We start from the raw sequence: 19,637 nt of genomic DNA, 5'->3' as shown, positions 1-19,637 counted from the left end.
ACAAGTAGGAAAGAGACGTACACAAGGGGGACAAAGGAAGACACAGGGAAACACAAGAGGTACAAGGGGGAATGAGGTACAAAGAAGGCGCAATACACAAGATGCCCCTTCACCACGGATGCACCAGGTTTAGTATATAGGTGCGTCTTGTGGTCAGGAGCGTCTTATAGTCCATAAAAATATGGTAATGCATAATCACGCTAATGTTTACCATTTTTTCAGGGACACACAGCAATGCTTAACGGAGGATGTTGGCATCCCAAAATCAAGGATGAATTTCTGACCTGTTCCAATGATGGGTGAGTCCTCTGCTTTTTTAAAAAAAAATTTTTTATTTAGTTTATGTTAAAATGATTATAATTTGTTTGTATTATGTTTGTACAGCGAGGGGAAATATTAGATGCTATGACAGAGCTTTATGGCTGGTTGGATTTGAGTTCTGGAGCATGTCCCCTGATTTCCTGTCTGAATGACGCAGCTGATGAGAACAGGAAATTATGAAGGCAGGAAACAGTTTTTTTTTTTTTTTTTTTTTTTTTTTTAGGGGGGTGCAGAGGGACAATGAGATATTTATAGCTGTTTATGTCCCTGTTCAGCATATTAGTCTCCCTTCATGCCCTGTTGAGTGGATTACCGTGAAACCGAAATTCTAAGTAAACAAAACTCGCTCTTCTGTAAGTTAAGCAAACATCCTAACTGCAGAAATAATGTATGAAGAGGAAGAGGATTTATTTATTTATTTTCTTGTTAAAGGCATGCTGTAACGATATATGTGGAACTAGTAGACCCACTAGTCTGGCTTACAACCCCCCTCCTGCCCCTGTGACCGCCACATGTCAGCGCTCCAGCACATGTCCACACTCGTCCGCCACGCACATGCCCAGCCCCCTGCTCCTCCTGTCCCAACTGCTGTCAGTGCTGCACATGCGAAGTAGCGCAAACGCACGGGCAGGGGACGCAGAGACACTTCAGGATTAATGTATAGGATACTAGATGAAGATACCATTGCACCTTTGCTCATTTATCATGACTTATTTTTCTTTGCTGAAGTTACCGAAAAATCAATAAGGGCACACTTCCTGTGCTGGTATGAGTGTGGGTAATTACTGTGATCTTGCACCTTAGATTGCCATCCATGTTCAGAAGAGTTTGTGGCCCCTTTTACATCTGCATTGCGTTACGCTTTTTTACCACAAAGGGTCCGCCAATGCAATGAAAGTCTGTGGAGCCTTGCACAATTTTTGTGGTCTGTTGTGGTGCAGCGAAAGCTGCAGATCTGATGCAAAGGCTGCAGCGTGTTATCGCAGGCACTGTGCTTAACGCATGGAGCCTGCTGTAATACAAGTCTACGGGCAACGCACGTAGTGTAAATGATGGAGCATGGTGGGGCGGACAGACAGGAATCCCAGTGAGGTACTTCCTGCCCGGCAGGGAGTATGTCACTGAATGGGGGGCGGCGCTATGCGAATGTCAGAGAACTCTGCCGCAGGGTCATATGATTGTCCTTTTTTTGTTCTGCGGTAGGATGCGGCAGGAGCATTGCACCGCAACTTGAAAAACAAATGTAAATGGTGCCTGAAAGTTACACCAGTCATTGGCATACAAAATTGTCAGTGGGGCTATTAGCAACTAACAGTTACTATTACAGGTAATGGGAAGTGTAGATCTGTGTCCAAGAGAGGGTTGATGCCCTGTTGCTAGGATATTGTGTGGCTGGCAGTGGCTGGATAGTGTAATGGTTAAGGGCTCTGCCTCTGACACAGGAGACCTGGGTTCAAATCTCGGCTCTGCCTATTCAGTAAGCCAGCACCTATTTCAGTAAGGAGTTTCTTGGGCAAGTCTCCTTAACACTGCTACTGCCTACTGAGTGCGCTCTAGTGGCTGCCTCGCAAGCGCTTTGAGTCCGACAGGTGAAAGGCGCTATACAAAATACTGTTTCTTCTTCTTCTTCTTCTATTGTAGTGAGGCTAGCCCAGGCATGGGCAAACTCGGCCCTCCAGCTGTTACAAGACAAGACAAATAACATTTATATTGCGCTTTTCTCCTTGCGGACTCAAAGCGCCAGAGCAGAGCAGCAGCCACTAGGGCGCGCTCTATTGGCAGTAGCAGTGTAAGGGAGACTTGCCAAAGGTCTCCTACTGAATTAGTGCTGGCTTACTGAACAGTCAGAGCCGAGATTCGAACCCTGGTCTCCTGTGTCAGAGGCAGAGCCCTTAACCATTACACCATCAGCCAACTACAAGTCCCACAATGCATTTGCCTTTATGAGTCATGACTTTGGCTGTCAGACTCCTGCAATGCATTGTGGGACTTGTAGTTCCTTAACAGCTGGAGGGCCAAGTTTGCCCATGCCTGGGCTAGACTGATGATTCCATCATTTTTTTCCTGAAATATTTTAGGGTTTCGGGGTTCTCGATGTATGCCAGAGTTTAGCTTATTTTTTGCATCACTTGCACGTTTCCCGGCTGCTTCTAAAGTAGGAGCTAGGGCTCCAGGCTCACTGCAGTCACATGACCATGAGCCTGGAGCCCTAGTGGCCAGTTCAGAGACTGCCAGGGACATGTGAAGATGCAAGCTGGAGCGAGGTGAGTTAGTCATGCATTCATCAGCATGCTCCAACTCATGGTCTCGTGCACTGCATCCACCAAAGCAAGGGGTCCTAGGACCACACATTGGAGGATTTGTCTGTTTTTTATGCCAGATGCTGGTGGGGATGAAAGTCCATTAAATAGTCCAATAAACAATACATTTTTTTCTGTCTGCACCAACCACTGAAATAACCATTTATTGCAGAAATCCATCCGGCATTCTTCTTTGAAGAATGGGTCCTTATTCAATTCACCTTTTCTCCTAAGTTTTCTCCTTGGAGATCATTTTTCCTCTTCTGTTTTAAATATCGTTTCATCACACTGCAATTGAAAAAGTATCAAAAAGTAGGTGAAGTACTGTCAAGATGATCGTGTTTGCTGGTGGCTTGAAAGGCGTTTTATTGATAAGGTATCAAAATACCAGCTAGGAGCAGCATGGTGGTGTAGTGGTTAGCTCTCTCGCCTTGCAGCGCTGGGTCCCTGGTTCGAATCCCAGCCAGGGCACTATCTGCAAAGAGTTTGTATGTTCTCTCCGTGTCTGCGTGGGTTTCCTCCGGGCACTCCGGTTTCCTCCCACATTCCCAAAACATACGGATAAGTTAATTGGCTACCCCTAAAATTGGCCCTAGACTACAGTACGTACACTACATAATATAGACATATGGTAATGGTAGGGATTAGATTGTGAGCTCCTTTGAGGGACAGTTAGTGACAAGATATATATATACACTGTACAGCGCTGCGTAATATGTCGGCGCTATATAAATACTAAATAATAATAATAATAATAATAGGAGAAAACTTAAGAGAAAAAAGTGAATTGTCTTTTTATATTTAGACCAGCCATCCGCGTCTGAAAGAGCAGGCTTGAGTGTTTCACTTCCCGTTTATTTGTCTGAAATGACTGTTTTACAGGTTGTCCCTCTTTGGCCCTAATCCTTTCTTAAATACCTTTCATGCTTGTGATCATCAGGTCGTTAAGGGGAAATGTTGCAGGTTTATACTTTGGAAATTGCTTGTCTGTGTAAGGTTGAGGTGTTGTCAAGATGTGTCCTACACGGGGTCATGACATGGGCTCACTCAAGTGCATCTCAAGCCATTTACTCCTTTCATTAAGGTCGCTAACCTGCCCGTGTGCCATAACTTACCAGGGATTTCTTATCTGTTGGCCTGTCAAGACATTTCAGGTTTCAAAGAGGCCGTAATTGTTTTCTCTTCATGGCTAACAGCTCTGTTGGAGGGATATCATCTTGTTCTTTATGTGACGGGTTTAAACAAGTGGACTTGTGTGCCTTAAACGTTTGTAGCAGTGGAGTATTGTATCATGTTAGTCATCAGTAAAAGGACGTTTTTAATCAGGATTAATTCCTTTATGGGCTAACTTAGAAGAAAAGGAGTAAGCTTTCGACTATGAAGTCCTCCTCCGATTTGATTTCTGTATCAACAGGTCACATGTGGATTTCCTAGCAGTTACCTCCTTCACTTGGCGTTCCTCATTCATTCGGCTTCATTTTCACCACATTTTTTGAGTGGGCTTGGCCTCTCCGCATCCTGTGACATAATTTCCCACTTTTTTCGTAGAAGCATGATGAGGAACTTAACTTCAGTAACTATTATTTATATAGTGCCATATTCTGCAGCGTTTCACATATTCATTTCACTAACTGTCCCTCAGAGGGGCTTATAATCCTACCACTGCCATAGTCACAAGTCCATCGTAGTCAAGGGCCCATTTAGGGGGAAGCCAATTATCTTATCTGTATGTTTTTGGGATGTGTGAGAATTACAGAGAGCCCAGAAGGAAACCCACACAGACACAGGGAAACATACAAACTCTGTACAGGGATTCAGACCGGGGGCCCAGCTCTGCAAGGCGAGAGTGCTAACCACTACGCCACCGTGCTGCCCACTAGAGATTAATCCAGGCAGTAAATATTATAGAACACCATTCGATCAGTTTGCTACACGCTAACTGCGTTCCCCTGCTGCTGATTCTATATTATTTTGATTATATATCTATTTGTGTCTTCAGCTGTCGCTGTCCATTCGAGTCCCTGAAAACGGTATATCGATCCTGAGACCCCAGAGGATGCATCTCGGGCTCCAGTTCATTGCAGTAGACCAATGGGAATCGTCCCTCCCCAGGGAAGAGTTTCATTGGTGCATTACTCGGTGAACCATTGAGAATCTTTCATGGTGAGGGACGATTGCAACCAATGGGAGCCTGAGATGCTTCTGCTGGGGCTTTGAGATCAACATACCAGCCTTTCCAGCATCCTGGGACCCAAATTGACAACAGCAGCGGCCGAGGACCTGAATGGACAGCAACAGGTGAGTATCATGTGAAACATACGTAACACGCAGCCTAGTGAGAATAGACACTGCATTGATTCCGCCGCCATCAGTTGTCTGGTCAATCTGGAAAAATAGTGTGGGGCCCATCCTTGCATTCTGCTTGCCAGATCCTAGTAGCTAAACGATTGCTTAGTATCCATTAGCATTCGTTCCATAGCACTCCGCTAAGCGAAATTAATGTATGCCAGTGTGAAAGGAGTCTAAAGCTCTGTACACTTGCTAGATGGTTCATTGCCAAGACAGCTGGTTGGGGACTCTTTTGTCATTAATCTGGTGTAGAGCAGACCCCAATCAATCCCCCTCAATGCATTGACAAGCGATCATCATAGCGGATCCAAGCGCAGGCTTTGAGCATTGTTCTCCTACTCATCCCACCTGCTCCGTGCCACACAGTCTTACACCGCAACCCCCCATCCACAGCAAGAGAATGCATAATTGTATAGAACTCTGCCCTAAACTGTCACCCAAAGGATCGTCCCGATGTATAAAAAATGAGATCTACTGTACGTACCTGGGGTTTCCTCTAGTCCCTGGCAGCCAATCTGTCCCTCACCGCAGCTCCAGGGTCACGGGATCCCCTCTGGTGGAGCGGCGCGGCCGCACGCTCGAATAGGCGCAGATGATCCCAGCCTGGTGAGGTCGGCATCTTCAACGGAGGGGATCCCGGGACACCAGAGCTGTGGCAAGGGACAGATCAGCTGCCATGGGCTGGTGGAAGCCCCAGGTAAGTAGATCTCATTTTTTTTTATATCCTTGGGCGGATCCTTTAAAGCTGGCTATACACTGGTAGATGTGGCCATGAGAAAGATCCCTCTAATTAGCTGATAAGAAAGGGGTCTATCTGATCCAATCCTTCCACACACTACACTCAGATTTACAATAGATTTCAGCATGAAATCTATTGAAAATCTGTGCACACTGCGTGCCGGCTCCCCAGGTCTCCCGGTCCACCCCCATCCTCCTTCCCTGTCCCTTCACTCCCGGGGGGCTGTGTATCACGTGACTAAACACTAGAGACACTCTTGCATGTACCTTACTTGACCACTCCAGGCCTCTACTAGTATTTGGCCTCCAGTGTGTGTCACATGACACACAGCTCTCCTGGAGTGAAGAGACAGGTGGTGGAGAGAAAATACAGGAGGACGCATCGGGGGAAAGGTGAGAGCAGCACCGCTGCTGCGTCGGTCGGTCCAAAACCGAATGTTGCTGGCAATGCGCTCCTGACCTGCTACCGATTGAGCAAACCCTTCCATTTGTCACTATTTCCCAAATCAATTGATTTCAGCCAGAAATAAATTGTTCGGGAACTGTTTTCAGCATGGATTTCTAGCAGATTCAATCAAATGATCGAATCAACTGAATATCGATAGAAAATATGGACACGTGCATGGCTACCTTAAGGACCGTTCGCACTTGAGCGATTAGCGGATGATTCACGCTAATGCCTAGTACACACCATACAATTTTCTGTAAGATTGACCTGCCAGATAGATAATTTCCACCATGTTGGAAATTATCTATCTAACCATCTATCTGCCGAGCAATTAGGCATTGTTCTGCTCAGCAGGAGATAACCAGAAGACAATGCACCAGAGATAATGACCAGTCTCTACCAGTACTTTACAGAAAATAATCTAATTACAGAAAATCTTACAGAAAATCTAACAGAAAAATCGAACAGAAAATTGTATGGTGTGTACTAGGCATAATCGCCGAAGCTCTAGCACAATAGTAAGTATATTGCAGTGAGCACACTGCCCTGATTGGCAATTATCGCAGGCGATTTACGATTAGCGCGAATCGCAAAACGCATCACATGCAGTATTTGCCGCGATTCTGGAGCGGTACAGTGCCTAATAAAGAGCTGATCGCGATCGCTCTGAATCCCGGAAGTGTGAGCAGTGATTTTACCGCACTAATCGCGGTTTAATCGCCCACACTAAGCGCTACCGTTTTGCGATTTATAGTGTGAATGGGCCCTTAGCGGTGAAGTAAAGATGCAAAACTGCTAATCTTTATTGGGGAGGGCGCATAAGTCATGAGATTTTACATTGTGTTGTTCATTCCTTAAAGGAAACCTTAACTGAGAGGGATATGGATGTTTCCTTTTAAACAATACCAGTTGCCTGGCAGTCCTACTGATCTCTTTGGCTGCAGTAGAGGCTTAATCACACACCTGAAACAAGCATGCAACTAATCCAGTCTGACTTCAGTCAGAACACCTGATCTGCATGCTTGTTCAGGGGCTGTGGCTAAAAGTATTAGAGACACAGGGTTAGCAGGAGAGTCAGGCAACTGGTATTATTTTAAAAGAAAAAAAATCCATATCCTTCTCCGTTTAGGTTCCCTTTAAAAACGTTTTATTTATGAATCCTGGTAAGTGTAAGTTTCTCCCCCAAAGAACAGCATTGCATCAATGAGGTTATGATCCAGTCCTGAGGCCAGTTCTAGGAAATGATGAACACATCAGCTGGCTTGCTGCTGATAAAGGTAATGGGCTGCTGATAAGATAAGCTCCACTGTTTATCTTTATGTAGAGAAAGCAAAGTGAAATGATCCTGGCCCTTTTTATTAGTGAGGCTATAAGTGTGGGTAATTAGTAAGGTGTGGGGGTCGCCTCCCCAGGGCTCTCACCATTAGCTTTATTGGCTCTCAGACATGCCTGTTTACTTTAAAGGTCCTCTTATGATGTTTGACCTCCAGCTATATATTAAAGAAAAATTGTAGACTGGCTAAAGCCCTCTTTTGTACAAAGGGGGCTGTCACGGTATCTGATTACCCAGAGGAAGTGGAAAACACAATTTAGAAGCCATCAAAGCGATAAGGACACACCTTGGGTGTCTGTTTATTGTATGGGCTGAAGACAGGAAGACATTCCCTGTGCTTGGTCATACAAAACTACTGGCAGCTTGTAAGATGTGCCATGGCATACCGTTCTGATTAATCTACTTCCCATATTTATGTAGTGCCATCACACAGCAGCTGTTTTATTTTTTTAAATCTTACAGACTACCCAACAAGCTCACAGTGAACCAGAACTCTGAGAAGTGTGTAAGGAGCTACAAAGGGCCAAAAAGCCCTCTTACTAAAATGTTACGCAAAACTAATTTGTCTTCTTAAAACGAAGAAGAAGGTATTTGTGAATATTCAGGTCGGAGTGAGCATACGATGTCTCCCACGATGCATCACTGCCGAACATGCAAATTATCCCTTGTTGCCCCTGGAGGCCAGTGGTTTTCAAACCTTTTTGGGTGAGGGCACCCTTGATGCTGTTATGATCCTTATTAGGCAGCACCCCCCTTCCAAGTAGCTAGTGATGATGTTTAGGCAGCATCCCCCCTCCAAGTAGTCAATGACTGACCACCCCTGCTTCCCCCTCCAAAACAATCAGTGACTCCCATGATAGGCAGCAGTACCCCCTCCAAATAGTCATTGACTATCCATCTGGCAGCACCCCACTCTAAATAATCAGTGAACCCCCATTGGCCAGCATCCCCCACTCCAGTTAGTCACTGAGGCAGCGTTCCCTCCATTATGCAGCACACCTCCTGAATAAAAATTGCAATGATAGTCAATCTTGTAGAGCACATAGAGATTTCCCCACATGGGGACTGCAGGTAGTAACACCCACATTATTTATGCAGCATCACCTCAGAAACCACTCCAGATTGCAAGTGACCCCCACTAGCTGGACAAACATTTCCTATCCTGGCCAAGGCGCACTGATTCCTCACTCCACCCCGATTCCTCTGATGTCCAACTTCAACCACGGCTGCTGGGACTAAAGGTTAACTGGCGGGTAATGCAGCCGCACTGTATATCAATGTGCAGTTGCATTACCTGATGGCAATGCACAAAGGATGGGGATACATGCTGAGGCACCCCTGGGAGGTACCCAGGGCGCACCAGGGTGCCAGGTCACACAGTTTGAGAACCCCTGCTGTAAGCTAATCACACCTCCAGAACTGCTGGAATGCAGCAATGTGTCAGCTTGTTAATTGTACAGAGCCACAATAATCCAATATGCATACGGACAGTTTCAGATTGGTTGATCCTCATTAGTGCATGGCATGGATTAAAATGTCCGTATGGGGTAGGACTTGAAACACCCAGAATTGCAGATTACCCAGCAAGCTCATTTTGTTTAAAATGTAGTTTGTAGGAAGTTTGTTTTCCTTATCTCTCCTTCCCCCTGATCCCCCTTCACCTAATAAATTATCCAACACACAGAGTCCCTCTCCATAGCCAAGGGGTGCCATCAAGTTTGGGGGTTGTGACCCCATCTTCTGATTGGAAGTCCTTGGTCCTCCTAGCCACACCCCCTGGAATTCTCCTTTACTTCTTGCACCATTGTTTTAAGGTGTGTACACACGCACTACCGGTGGCAACGACGGGTCCGCCGGACCCTCCCGCTGGGCGGACGGTCAGCCGACGGTCGTTGCCGCCGATAGTGCGTGTGTACACACCTTTAGAGCCCTTTTCCACTAGGCACTAGGGATGATCAATGCGATGCAAATATGTAGACCTGAGTGAGACTTGATTGGTCCATTTTCAAGGTGCATACATTTGCATGCAAAGTTTTCATAATCCTGCATGAACTTAGAAATATTTGCGTCTCATTGATCGTACTAGGCACGTTCTGATCCAACAATTGGATTGCACACGCGTTCCCGACGCTTGATAAATTACAGGGGCACTGTGATTAACACTGTAATTGTGGTGCCCCTTTTCCAACGTGCTGATTGCATGTGTTGCCATTTTTACCAAAGTGCAATCGCAGTACCTGTGTGATTGCGCTTTGATTTACCCACAGGGAGCGCATAAAAATCGCAGTATTTTGCAATTTTTATGCGATTTCCCCATGTGGCACGAAGCTCCGCCTCCTCATCTCCAGAAAATACCTATCCCGCCGTACACAATGAAAAACACAACTCTTTTACAGTATACCTATATGCATTTGGATAACTGTCCACAGTTTCTTGAAAGAGGAAATTCATCCCAATCAGTAGCTCATACCCCCTTTCCCACGAGAAATCTTTTCCTTTTCTTGAAAAGATCATCAGGGGTATCTGTATGGCTGATATTGTGGTGAAACCCCTGCCACAGTGTGATGTCATGACCATGGTCCTGACAGTTTCCGGTCTGTGAACCTCGTTGCATTGTGGGAAGTAATGGCTGTTTACAGCTGGGTCCAACTGTTAAGCAAGCAGCAGCTCCCTTTGTACATAGAACTCTCAGTAATGAACATTCTGTACAGTTCACCTGGCAACTCTAAAGAAGTCACCACCAGTGATATATTCTGAAATCTGAATCCGGGAGAGGAATAATTTTACAATGGGCAAACACTGACTAAATAATGTTTAAAAAATAAATAAGCAATTTTATTCAATTTTATAAATCAGCACGGTGGCGTAGTGGTTAGCGCTCTTGCCTTGCAGTGCTGGGTCCCCCGGTTTGAATCTCAGCCAGGTCAACATCTGCAAGGAGTTTGTATGTTCTCCCCGTGTCTGCGTGGGTTTCCTCCGGACACTCCGGTTTTCTCCCACATCCCCAAAACATACCGATAAGTTAATTGGCTTCCCCTAAATTGCCCTGGACTATAATAAATACACTACATGATATAGACATAAGACTATGGTAGGGATTAGACACTGAGCCCCTCTGAGGGACAGTTAGTGACAAGACTATATTCTCTGTACAGCGCTGCGCAAGATGTCGGCGCTATATAAATACGAAATAATAATAATAATAATTAATTACTTTATTTTCGCTGCAGTTCCTCTTTAAGGGCTTTGATGTTTATGCTGCACTTCTCTTTTCTGCTTGTATCTTTTATTCTATTCACGCATATGAACCGTGCACAAGCCTAATAGTCATGTAATAGAGAGGCGATTTAAATAAGATACCTAAACTGCTACTTACAGTCTAAACATGCAATACTGCTAATTAGGTATCGTATGGCTATCACATCTCAGCAGCGGCTCTGTTTCCAGCCTTCTGTTGTGTGCAGCGCGCTCCTCTGTCCGTAGCTTAATACCCTTCACGAAAAGATAATATGCTCCTCTTAAACATTGCATTCATTTTGACACTCCCTTTGTTTGATACAGGATACCTTACTGAAGCTGAACGTCCGTATCGTAGATTAAAATGTCATGCTACACATCAACCACCAATTACAGCAAATCTGAAGTAGTAAAAAAAAGTATGATATAATGAACTGTATGTGCAGTATGGATAATGAATAGAACATAAGTAGCAAAGAAAGGTATCACATTTGTATTTTCACACACACACACACATATATATATATATATATATATATATATATATATATATATATATATATATATGCATCATATAGTCACAGTTGCAGTTTTAAAACAATCTTCTGTCTTTTTAAAGGGAACCTAAATTTCGGTCCTGCTGATCTATTTTCTGCAGTAGTGGCTGAATCACAGACCTGAAACAAACATGCAGCTAATCCATTCTGACTTATTATTATTTTATTATTATTATTATTTTTTATTTATATAGCGCCAACATCTTCCATAGTGCTGTACATAGTACAAACAAATAATGGGGAACAAATATACATAAGAAATACAAGACACTGTACAGTCATGACATTGAATAGAATAAATACAGATACATACATAGTTGATGTGTAGTTGGTACATGTACATATGTTAAAATAACAGCAGTATGAGAAACACTAGGAGGAGGTCCCTGCCCTTGCGAGCTTACAATCTAGAGGGTAGTGGGGAGGAAACAAAAGGGAAGGAAACATAAGGATTAGTGGGTGAGCCAGTGTGCCTTCAGTTCTGCCTATAGCAAATTATAGGCTTGTCTGAACAGGTGTGTTTTTAGAGTACATTTGAAGGTTTCCAGACTGGCGTGCCGAACCGGCTGAGGGAGAGAGTTCCAAAGGAGAGGGACAGCCCGTGAGAAGTCTTGGATGCGAGAGTGAGAGGAGGTGACTAGGCTGGAGGACAAAAGGGTCTCCTGTGAGGAACGGAGGGTCCGGGCGGGGAGGTATCTGGAGATTAAACAGGGAAATGTATGGAGGCGATAACTTGTGTAGAGCTTTGTATGCAAGTGTGAGAAGTTTAAACTGCATCCTTTGGGCAACTGGTAGCCAATGGAGGGATTGGCAGAGAGGGGCTGCCTCAGAGGATCTAGAATAGAGGTGGATGAGACGGGCCGCAGAGTTTAGTAGGGATTGGAGAGGTGCCAGTCTGCTTTTTGGTAGACCACAGAGTAGGGTGTTGCAGTAGTCAAGACGGGAGATGATTAGGGCATGCACAAGCATTTTAGTTGCTTCTTGTGAAAGGAAGGGACGGATTCTTGAAATGTTTTTGAGATGGAAGTAGCAGGAGGTAGTTAAAGTGTTAATATGTGGTTTAAAGGAGAGCTCAGAGTCCAGAGTTACCCCCAGGGCAACGAGCTTTGGGGGTTGATGCTATTGGGGTGTTATCTACATTGATTGTGACAATGGGAGGTGGAACAGAGAGCGAAGGTGGAAATATCACAATCTCTGTTTTGCTCATATTGAGTTTAAGGAAGCGGGATGACATAAATGTAGATACAGCGGATAGACATTCGGGGACTTTTGATAGTAGTGGGGAGAGGTCTGGGCAGAACAATAAATTTGGGTGTCATCAGCATAGAGGTGATATTGAAACCCAAAAGAGCTTATTATCTGTCCCAGGCCATGGGTGTAAATGGAAAAGAAGAGGGGTCCAAGGACGGACACTTGTGGTACTCCCACAGACAGTGGGCGCGGAGAGGAGTTGGTATTGGCATAGGAGACCATGAAAGAACGTCCAGACAGGTAAGAGTTGAGCCAGGAGTGTGCTAGGCCCTTGATTCCCAGTGTTGAGAGGGTCTGGAGAAGTAGGGTATGATCAACAGTGTCGAAGGCAGAGGACAGATCTAGGAGTATTAGTACCGAAAATCAGTCAGAGCACCTGATCTGCCTGCTTGTTCAGGGGCTGTGGCTAAAAGTATTAGAGACACAGTATCAGCAGATGAGTCAGGCAACTGATATTATTTTAAAAGGAAAAATCCATATCCTTCTCAGTTTAGGTTCTCTTTAAGCTATAAAACAATACAGAAATAATGATCCTTTGAAATATCTTGCAGTAAAACCTTATCTTAAGCTGTCTCTCACTGTTTCTTGTCTATTTAAGTGTTTCAGAAAACATGGCTGTATTTGACCCACCTCTTCTGCATAGAGCTTTTTTTTATCTCTTCCTGTACTGGAAAACAATAGACTTTTTTTATTCTTTGCTCCTAATGTTCTATTAGCTGTACTACACATACAGTTCATTATCTCATAAGTTTATTTTTGCTTCAGGAAAAAAAACACATATATCCAGGCACAACTATTTAGGCTTCAGGTTTGCGTTACATCAGTTATATAATATTAAAAAAATGACTTCCAGTCTCTTTGTCAGAATTGCTGTTTAACCTCCTTAGCGGTAACCCAGAGTCAGTCAGTAATCAAGGGTGTGGAGCCTAATTTACAGCTCCAGATGAAGACTCACTAAGTAGCATGAGGGCTTTTTGGTCCTTTTTAGCATCTAAGGCCTGGAACCCACTGCAAAACGCTATCGCTAATCGCAAGCGCTAGCGTTTTGTATGAGCAGTTTGTCAGCGGTTTCATGAACGTTTTAGGGAGTGATTTTACAAAGTGTATCAATTTGCCAGCGATTGTGTAGCGATTAGCGATTAGCATTTTAAAGTCTGATTGGTCCTTTCAATTAATTTTAATTTTGTTACAGTGTGTGGTAACGTTAAAACGCTAGCAAAAAACGCTCCATGCAGGTTTTAATGAGCGATTAAGCCAGCGTTTATATACTTTACATTGAAGCGCTAACGCTCCCAAAATGCTGCATGTCCTGCGTTTGCGATTTGAGGAATTTTGACAAAACGCTAGCATTTTGAATCGTTCCAGAAATGCTCACAAAACCGCTCTTTTGGGTTCCAGCCCTTACACACTCAAAGAAGGTCTGGTTCACCATGAGCTTGCTGGGTTCTCAGGTTGTTTCAAGTCCTACCTACCCCATAGAGCCACATTAACCATTTCGGCCCGCATGGATTTTTCACCTTATTCATCAGAGCAATTTTCACCTCCCATTCATTCGCTAATAACTTTATCACTACTTATCACAATTTATTGATCTATATCTTGTTTTTTCTGCCACCATTTAGGCTTTCTTTGGGTGGTACATTTTTGCTAACAATTATTTTTTTATAAATGCATTTTAACAGGAATATTAAGAAAAAAATGGAAAAAAATCATTATTTCTTAGTTTTCAGCCATTATAGCTATAAAATAATACATGCTACCATAATTAAAACCTATGTATTGTATTTGCCCGTTTGTCTCGGTTATTACACAATTTAAATTATGTCTCTATCACAATGTATGGCGCCAATATTTTATTTGTAAATAAAGGTGCATTTTTTCAGTTTTGCGTCCATCACTATTTACAAGCTTATAATTTAAAAAATGTTCGTAGTATAGCCCCTTCACATGCATATTTAAAAAGTTCAGACCCTTTGGTAACTATTTATGTTTTTGTTTTTTTAATTGTAATTTTTTTTTCCCATTAAAAATTTTATTTGGGTAATTTTTGGTGTGGGTAATAAACAGTTAATTTTAAATGTAATCGTGTGTGTTTATTACATTGAAAAATGTATGTAGATGTAGTTTTACTATTTGGCCACAAGATGGCCACATAGAGATTTTTTTTTTGGTCCTTCTTCCAGGAAGCGAGAAGAAGACGGAAAACTTTTTTTTTTTTTTCAGAAAGACTGCAGCCTCTGAAAAGAGGCTGTTGGTTTTTCTGCTGGGAACTTAGATCAAGTTCATTGATCTCAGGGCTACCGGAGAACGGCACGGGGGAGCGTGCCGAAGCGCGAAGCCGCAGCACAGCAGCCACCTGGACGTGAGGATCATGTCCAGGCGGCATAAATGGTTAATCCATGCCATGCACTGATGAGGACTAATCCAAAACAGTCTGTATTTATGTTGGATTAGTTTGGCTCTGTACAATTAACAAGCTGACACATCATTACATTCCAGAGGTTCTGGAGGTGTGGTTAGCTTTCAAGGACAACAAAGGATAATTTGCATGTTCAGCAGTAATGCATTGTGGGAGACATCATATGCTCACTCCAACCTGAATAATCACAAATCCCTTCTGTTTTAAGAAGCTTTTGTTTTACTCATAGAGAAGGAAGGCAAATTTTAAAGCGGAACTGAAGAGCAATTTAAAACAAACTCTTTCACTTACCCGAGCTGAAAGCCCCCAGCAGCCGTCAAGTCCCGCACCGGTTCTCCATGATTCTCCGTTCTCCCGCCGCCGCTCTGCCTCGACTCGTAAGTCGAGGGGCCACAAGCAAATCATTTTTATGTGTTCCCGTTTGCAATAGCTCTATTGCAGACTGGAACGCGAAAAAGGATACGCATAGCCAGAGCCGCGTAGACGCAGTGGCCCGGCCACGAAACTGAAAGTAGCTGGTGGCGGGAGAACGGAGGATCGTGGAGAACAGGCGCGGGACAGGACGGCTGCTGGGGGTTTGCAGAAGCTCCAGGTAAGTGAAACAGTTTGTTTTAAATTCCTCATCAGTTCCCCTTTAACTACCTGAAGGCCATGTCACGCCAATGGGCGTGACCGTGGTGGCAGCCCCAGGACCGCCTAACGCCAACTGGCGTCAAATCCTGGGACTGGCTTTTGCAGGAGATAAAGTGCGCGCAACTCCGCTTGGTAGGCAGAGCTCCGATCCGCCTTCAGTCTCCCAGTGGCGATCACCGCTCTGAGACTGTTAGACGGTGAAACTGCCGTCTATTAGCATAGTACAGCGCTGCGATCTACAGCAGCGCTGTACTGGGGACAGCCGTGTGACATAGCTGTGCCCCTGGGACACAGGAGAGCGATCGACTCTCGTAGACTGAAGCCTATGACAGCCAATTGCCGTCATTGGCTGGCTGGGGGGAGGGAGGGAGTTAGTGAAAAGAAAAAATAAATAAATAGGTATATTTATTAGAAAAAAAATAACAAAAATATTTATAAAAAAAATAAACACTGGGGGAGCGATCAGACCCCACGAACAGAAAGCTCTAGTCTAAGCTAAGCGTTTGCAGGGCTCCATCATTGGTAATGCGAAGTAGCAGAGGTCCAGGGGAAGAGCTGTTCTTTCAATATACAGATGACAGCCATATTTGGAAGGTGAAATATTTGTGCTCAGAGTTCCAAAATGATGCTAACCAGTTAAAGAGAATTGCCAGACGCCAATACAATTATATACAAACAGGGCTTAGTGCCCTCATGTGAACTCCATGCGTAAGAAATGAAAATATTATCTCTGAGAACCATCTTAATGCCCTTCTTTGAAGGTCATGTGACCATTTCCAGCCCTACCATTAGCTTTAAGGACCACTAATGGTAGCAGGTGCTAAAGGTGGTTTGGGACAGGGTTTGAGAAGCTCCTGAATTGGGCTGGTGAAAGTTTACAGCAGTGAGGTAGCCAGAAACTCCATCCAGTTAAATAAAAAGTTAGCGCACATGAAAATTCTGACCAATAACTTTGTAAATGAGCGTTAATTGGTACAAAAAGGGATCAAATTTTATTTATAAAAAAAACTTAAATAAACACTCGGACATAATTGTGCCAAACAACCCCCCGCCCACACAAATAAAACCTTAAAGGGATACTGTAGGGGGGACTTTAAAGTCAGAAATTCCAGAAGTGAACCGGAGGCGGGGCCGGAGCATCGGTGAGCGGCTGCGCGGGCACAGGATATCTGCGGGGGACCATTAGAAGCCCCGGGTAAGTTCAGTTCATTTTCCCCCGACCCCCCTACAGTATCCCTTTAAAACACCAAAGGAGCGGAGGCTCCCTTTATGTATTACATCATATACAATATTGGCAGACACTAGGCTATACTCAAAAATTGACCGAGGAAATAACCCTGCATGCATTTCCGATTCCGCTTTTTAATCGGTTTTTACCTCCGATTCAGATTTTTAATCTTTACTGCATGCTGCGTTTGTTGATCCGTTTTTCTGTTGAATGTATTCAGGGAAAATCAGAATTAAGAATCGGAAACTGAATCGTAATCGGAATCAGAAAACTGATTTGCAGTGTGCAGGGAGCCTAAGGATGCTGGGGCTAGTCTAATAGCACAGTGTCCATGGGCTCATGAGTGAATGATACTTTTTACTTTCACTGTATCATGTGCATTCTGATCCGAGCAAAAGTCCGTATATCAGGGACCAGGATGCAAAAAGATAGCACTTCCCAGAGAAAATGTGCTTTTCAAACTTTCCACACACAGATACAATATCACTTGCTGGAGAGGGAAGCTGAGAGTCACAGTTCATGTGCTGTACAAGGATCCTTCATAAAACTCCGTCCACTTGGTTACTTAATCTGTGTGCTCGCTAGGGATGATCACAGATATGCAAATTGTTCTGAGTTGATGCACATTTTTATGCAAATATATGCAGCTCTAAAATGGACCAATCAGTTTAAACCTGGGTTTAAATTGATTGGTCCATTTCAAATTGCATATTTTGCATTAAAAAAAATTGCATAATTTCAGAACAATTTTCATCTTATTGATCATCCCTAGTGCTCACCAAAGCCTGCCCCCCTCTAATGTATATGTGGAAAGGATCAGCTGTGTTAAGTTATCATGACAGAAAGGTATAGATATCAGTTATTTGCTAATAACATTAAAAGGTCAAACACCCCCCTCCCCCCCCCCCCCTCCCAGCCTCAAGTGTATGTGTCCCCAACCTCTGCCCGTGTGCAGTGTTGAAGGCTCACCTGTCACACCTGCGCAAAATCTGTCCTCCTGTGGTATCCGACGTCACTGTGAGGTCTTGCACCACATGACACCAGCGTATGTAGTGGCGTCACTACATAACTGCTGTCATGTGTTACAGGCGCTAGTGGTGACACCGGAGGAGGCCAGAATTCAGTTGTGACAGGTGAGACACGCACATGTACAACACACACACATCGCGCACACACATATTATACACCCACACACATCACACACCCACACACACATCATACACCCACACACATCACACACCCACACATCACACACACACACATCACATGCTCACACCCACACAAACGCACACCTACACACACGTTACACACATCACACTTACATGCACATCACACACACAGAAACACACACATCACACACACATCACTCACACATCACTCACACATCACACGCCACGAACCCACACACACATCACACACCTACACACACACACACACACACACACACACACACACACACATCACTCACATCACACACACACACACACACACCACACACACACACACATCACTCCACACACACACACACACACACACACACACACACACACACACACACACACACACACCACTCACACACATCACACACATCATACACCCGAACACATATCCTGCACATGCACACACATCATACACCCGAACACATATCCTGCACATGCACACACATCACATACACATCACATACACATCACATACACTTCACACACACTTCACACACACATCACACACACATCACACACCCACACACATCACATGCTCACACACCACATGCTCACACACATCACACTCACATGCACATCACACACACACACACACACAGAAACTCACACACACACACATCACGCACTTGCACACTCACACACACACACACTCACACACACACACGCAGAAACACACTCACGCGCATCTCACGCGCATCTCACACGCATCTCACACGCATCTCACATGGATCTTACACATGTGGAAAGGATCAGCTGTGTTAAGTTATCATGGCAGAAAGGTATAGATATCAGTTATAGGCTAATAACATTTAAAGGCCCCCCCTCCCCCAGCCTCAAGTGTATGTGTCCCCAACCTCTGCTCGTGCGCAGTGTTGAAGGCTCGCCTGTCACACCTGCGCAAAATCTGTCCTCCTCTGGTATCTCCTCATAGGGAATTCTCAGGATTTTGTTTAGTTTCAAAAGCACTTAGTAAATGACAGTTGCTCTGTCCAAGTTCCAACTGCCAGAATAGTGGGCAGAGAGCAGGGAAGCGGACCAGCATCATTGTATATATCCTATTCATGGAATGTCTTTATAGAGAATAAAAGCCTTGCAGAAAATCCCCCATGAAGAGATGGCCTAGTTCAAAACCTGTCGGTTCTGCCAGATTTCTACTACCTACTGTAAGTGACAGCAACATAGGAGAAAAGTAATTTATGGCTAATTTTACTCTGGAAGAAACATACTTCTTATTTGTATATGTGTACATGTATTTTACATTTTACAATTTATCGCTACAGTGGTCCGTTAACCTCCTGAGCGGTATGGACGAGCTCAGCTCGTCCATCACCGCCGGAGGCTGCCGCTCAGGCCCTGCTGGGCGATTTTCTTCAAATAAAAAGCAGCACACGCAGCCGGCACTTTGCCAGCCGCGTGTGCTGCCTGATCGCCGCCGCTCTGCGGCGATCCGCCGCGAGCAGCGGCGAAAGAGGGTCCCCCCAGCCGCCTGAGCCCAGCGTAGCCGGAACAAAAAGTTCCGGCCAGCGCTAAGGGCTGGATCGGAGGCGGCTGACGTCAGGACGTCGGCTGACGTCCATGACGTCACTCCGCTCGTCGCTATGGC

General features: G+C 44.5%; 1 protein-coding gene across 4 annotated transcripts in view; it reads left to right on the top strand.

Moving 5' to 3' along the window:
* The window catches only part of WDR70 (WD repeat domain 70), a 345,359-nt gene that overhangs the window by 88,932 nt on the left and 236,790 nt on the right, over positions 1 to 19,637 (top strand). For all 4 annotated transcript variants that reach the window (XR_011023493.1, XM_068250618.1, XM_068250633.1 and 1 more), the window contains one exon: positions 223 to 299. Coding sequence is in view for 3 of the 4 variants with exons in the window: in XM_068250618.1 (XP_068106719.1) it covers positions 223 to 299 (77 nt within the window). In the remaining variant the exon portion in view is untranslated. The remainder of the gene's footprint in view (positions 1 to 222; positions 300 to 19,637) is intronic.

Source organism: Hyperolius riggenbachi, chromosome 1 (assembly GCF_040937935.1).
Source record: "Hyperolius riggenbachi isolate aHypRig1 chromosome 1, aHypRig1.pri, whole genome shotgun sequence".
Classification (NCBI taxonomy): domain Eukaryota; kingdom Metazoa; phylum Chordata; class Amphibia; order Anura; family Hyperoliidae; genus Hyperolius; species Hyperolius riggenbachi.
Note: the sequence above shows the minus strand (reverse complement) of the source record. Positions and strands in the feature narration are given on the sequence as shown.